This window comes from Pollachius pollachius (genome assembly GCF_949987615.1).
Source record: "Pollachius pollachius genome assembly, chromosome: 8".
NCBI classification, from domain to species: Eukaryota; Metazoa; Chordata; class Actinopteri; order Gadiformes; family Gadidae; genus Pollachius; species Pollachius pollachius.
Window position 1 is genome coordinate 20,434,672 of NC_136941.1, and position 5,000 is coordinate 20,439,671.

Here is a 5,000-nt window from a genome sequence, read left to right on the forward strand (position 1 = left end):
CAGATATATTGTAATCTCAATCTCTATAAAAAGACCAGGAAGATGTGAAGACTCCATCCAGGTAGGAGATACATACGTTGGGAGGCATGAGGTATGACTGGTGATGAATCCAGGAGGGATTGTGGACCTGAACCCCAGAGAAATACAACATTCAAACAGTGATGTAGTCTCCACTGTGTGACTTTCCATCGCACGTCTACAATCTCCTTTCTTTCTTTTTATTAAATCCTAAGATCCTTGCTTTTGAATTGAACAGATTCTAACCACATTAATAAATGCAAAGGTGAATTTGATAACCGAGTCCCACACTGTATGACCACAACGGGTGAGAGATCTTCCCGGGACGCAGTACCTGGTAGGTGGACACTGGAGAGTGCATGTATGGAGAGAGTGAGGCTGGGGCATCATGCGGTTGGGGGCGATGCTGTAATGAGAAGAGTAGAACCTGCAGTAGGAAGACACAAGGAGTCAGTGACCAAGCACAACCTTCTCACCGGCTGCTTTCAAACTGTTAGATAAGAGGATCTTTCTACCCGTTCTGTAAGGCCGCTGCTGGGTCGAACGTCAGTGTCATTCCACCCTGCAGAACAAAAAACATAGCCATTTACATTTACATTTAGGGCATTGAGCATAAACTTTTATCCAAAGCGACTTATAAGAAGTACATTTTTCAAAAGAAGGAGAGACAACAATATATCACTGTTGGTACAGTAAGGATGTTCATTGTACCAAGTGCAAAGCACTAACAATGGCTAGGTTAACCCATTCCCCATACACAACAAAGCTAGGATAGCTTGGATAGCTAGGATAAGATGCTACACAACTAAGTACTATTATCAAGTGCCAAGACGTACAACATACAATCAGTGTGTACATTAAGTGCCAGGACGTACAACATACAATAAGTGCGTGCATTAAGTGCCAGGACGTACAACATACAATAAGTGCGTACATTAAGACAGCTATTTCAATGATGTTTTCACAAAAGATAGGCAGACATGATATATTGAGGAACTCCTAAACATCCGCCTGTGTTGGGTCTGAGAACTGGCAGACCGTCGCTGTGGAACACATCCATCAGAGAGGAGAACCTACCGTGTCCCCGTCCCGGGTCCAGGGCCGGCCAGTGTGCAGATATTTCCCCTGGCTCTGACGCTTCTTCTGGCCCCCATCAGCAAATTTACACAATAAGGGTTCTGCAGGCACTGAGTGGGAAGAATCATAATCAACAGGTTATTGTTAGACAGGAATAATAGATTGAGGTGGAGATTCACTATTGTTCAAGATTACACCAGTGAAGCTATTTTTATGTTTCACTGTCAGTTGCTATTGATACAAGTGCTTAATGAATAAAGAGCGAAAACAGAAGTTATCTGACGAGAGATGTTGGACTTGATCACTGAACTTGGATAAGAGATCCTCACCTGGAACCCCAGGTGGAGTCTTGATATATTTTCCATTAAAATGTTGAATAATGGCCTCGCATTTCTCTGTGGACTCCATCCTGCAAATGAAGCATGACTCGTTCCGTTCAAGGTAATAATGCTTCATAAGTTTCATAATTTCTTATGGAAAGCATCACACATTATTGATCTTGTCATCATTTCATGTGCCAAAAGGATTGACAATGTCCATAATTCAATACTATGTAACATAGCATCCATTTTGAACTGTGGTTGGTGTAATACTTGTGGTGTTATAAGTGTAAGCATGACAGATTGGATAATAAATAAGTTCCTAAATGTTGGCCAGAAAAAGCATGCTAGCCGTCTTCTATGTTAAAGAATACAGGAAGTGTCCACCAGGGGGCTCAATTCCTACTCTACTCAGAGGGGATCACAGCAGTCCCTATCAGCTACTGTCATCAAGCCTGTTACACTGGATTTGATCTTTTAAAAACGACACAGAAATATGTCTCAGTAGGCCTACCCTTCAAGGTTGTATGGATACGTCTAGATGTTGTTTTTTACTTTTTAAACACTCAAAATGGATTAATATTGGAAGGGTGCTACATAAATAACCCTTCTTTCTTCATAGGAGTAAGCCTTTCCCTTTAAATGATTAATCCTGCAGACCACCAAACACTTGAAGGCTGAGAACCCCTGACCGCTGACCCCAAGGTTGTACCTGGCAAAGCCCACTCCTCGGCTGGTGCCGCTGGGGTCTCTCAGGATGCGTGTGGAGATGGCCTGGCTGAAGGGCTTCAGCATGCTCTCCAGCTCCTGCTCCTCCATGGAGACCGGCAGGTTGGAGATGTACAGGTTGGTGGGGTCCTGCTCCTGTTGCTGAAACCACAGAAGAAGAGCTTGGATTCAGCATCAGTAGTAGCACCATGCTACGGAAAGGAGCTGCATGAAATAAACATTATTATGATACACTATAACTAAAATCAAAATTCAAGATGAATCCAAATTTGAAATAAAATTAACTGTATTAATCCCAGATGGGGAATTTGGGAATGTCATACTTGCTGTCACAAATAGATACACTACAGTAAATAATTCTTGCATAGAGTACCCATGTCACTATGTCATGCATTAATCTTTTGATTTCAGGCTAACCTCCACAATGTAAACAGGAATAAATATGAGAGACGTCCATTACGGTTTGATTTTCAGATGGTTAGAACAAATTATTACAAAAACAACACGACAGGTTGAGAGGGAAGGTTGACTTAATTTATGTTCTTGGAAGAGGTTAAGACAGGACTTGAAAGAAGCTGGGGAGAGATCAAGGCCAGCAGAGATGGTGGAGATATCGTTCTGGCTAGACTTGATTCAAAACCCTCTGTTTTCATTCCAGCCCTGTCCAACTGCAATCTCTACCTCCCTCCCCTCTCTCTGTCCATCTTTATTCCACTACACTCCTCTTTCTTTCATCTTTGCACTCTTTGCGTCGTACACCGATGGTAGCATAAGACTGGCCTATTGTTAGTGGCTGGCTGCTTACAGAGGTAAAGGAGGCATGCCCCAGGTAATCTGATACCACAGCATAATTACATTTCAAACGGCTGGCCATCCATGGAAGAGCCAGATAATTACGTGCGCTCGTTCTGGACAAAGACCTTTGGGAATGATTTCTAAAATGACGAGAGCTTTCTGCTATCTTATTCACGCGGGTCCCTTATTACCGGCCCTTTTCCCAGGGCATAGTGATAATATATCACTTAGATGCATGTAGATGCATCTATGTGGTAATTTTGACCTTGGATTCACACAGAGGCTGGCTCTATCAGCTTGCATAAATCAGACATCATTATGCAAGGATTACAGATCTGAACAATGTTGATTTAAACCAACAACCACCTCAAGGACACTGCGTGCCACAGTGGCCACATGCTTTTGATTGATCTCAAGCGATTTTGTTTGTCTCTCTCCCTCTCTCTCTCTCTCTCTCTCTCTCTCTCTATCGTGTGCGGCCTGCACACGCAAACCAAACCAGTCTGAGAAATCAACGATAGCTTGCGAAGATATCCACCGTTCATCTCCCTCTAACCATTTTGCATATTTATTACTTGCAGTGTGCAGATGTGATTAAAAACATGTAAATGCATTTTGAATTAATTTCCATCCAATAATTCGTGCTTATTAAGCATGAATTATCCCATGAATAATTCATGCTTAATAAGCATGACCTGTGGTGAAGGTGATCCTTCCTCCTCCTCCTCCTCCTCCTCCTTGTGCCCATCGACCAATGAGCAGCTGGCCTCCAGAATCAAGCAGAACACAACTGCTGTGGATCTCCACCAAGAGTGACTCAGACTCAGAAAGAACTCTGCACATACCTACTCCACACTATGAAGCCCAGAGCCAGTGTGTTGGATGATACCTACTCCACACTATGAAGCCCAGAGCCAGTGGGTTGGATGATACCTACTCCACACTATGAAGCCCAGAGCCAGTGGGTTGGATGAAACCTACTCCAAACTATGAAGCCCAGAGCCAGTGGGTTGGATGATACCTACTCCACACTATGAAGCCCAGAGCCAGTGGGTTGGATGATACCTACTCCACACTATGAAGCCCAGAGCCAGTGGGTTGGATGAAACCTACTCCACACTATGAAGCCCAGAGCCAGTGGGTTGGATGATACCTACTCCACACTATGAAGCCCAGGGCCACTGGGTTGGATGATACCTACTCCACACTGTGTGTGTGTGTGTGTGTGTGTGTGTGTGTGTGTGTGTGTGTGTGTGTGTGTGTGTGTCTGTCTGTCTATATGTGTGTGTTGACAGGCTTGCTGCGGGCCTGCTGACTAGGAGCTCCTCAGACACTGAGTCAACAACAGAGAGTTGCTTTGTTCCTGGAGCTCAGAGAGCCGTCCTGGGACACATTCCCCCAACACCGTCACCACGTCCCCCAGCTCCGCCACCATGCACTACCACGCACACACACAACACACGCTTCTTCACGCCTGTGTGTTACAGTATAGTTGTATGTGCTTACACAGATATAGTGGAATATATCTATGAACATATATATGGTCTAGGCACCAGCATTGAAATGCAAAGACACATGCACACAACACACACACACATACACACACACACACACACACACACACACACACACAGACACACACACACACACACACACACACACACACACACACACACACACACACACACACACACAGGCATAATTGTAAGATACTCATTAGACGCACAACAGCCTAACAACCAGCCTAAGAGGAGCAGGATGTCCTGGAGGCCGCTGGGAGCTGGGGAGGAGACCTGCGTGCTAAGAAATTACCCCGATCCGAGATTTATTTTTCTAGTGTTTCCATTAACAAAAATAGTAAGTTCTTAAGGAGTTCATAGTTTTATTTTTTGCCACTTTTTGTGGATAAGTTGTAACCAGGACTGAATTATTCAGTCCTGGCTAGGACTGAATAATTCCCATTCCTGAGTGGTGAAACACAAGACCACTGCTCGGGAACATTCCTGTTCTTACCTTGGCCATCTGAGCCTGCACTCCCCCCGCCTTCAGCGCTGTGACTGC

The 5,000-nt window shown here is 44.4% G+C and overlaps 1 protein-coding gene across 1 annotated transcript in view; it reads right to left on the reverse strand.

Moving 5' to 3' along the window:
• The window catches only part of rbms2b (RNA binding motif, single stranded interacting protein 2b), a 17,397-nt gene that overhangs the window by 2,001 nt on the left and 10,396 nt on the right, over positions 1-5,000 (reverse strand). The window contains 8 exon segments of the mRNA XM_079741180.1: positions 77-127; positions 353-402; positions 405-445; positions 534-580; positions 1,096-1,205; positions 1,425-1,504; positions 2,128-2,285; positions 4,953-5,000. The exon segment at positions 4,953-5,000 is cut by the window's right edge and continues 44 nt beyond it. Of these exon segments, the coding sequence (XP_079597306.1) occupies positions 77-127; positions 353-402; positions 405-445; positions 534-580; positions 1,096-1,205; positions 1,425-1,504; positions 2,128-2,285; positions 4,953-5,000 (585 nt within the window).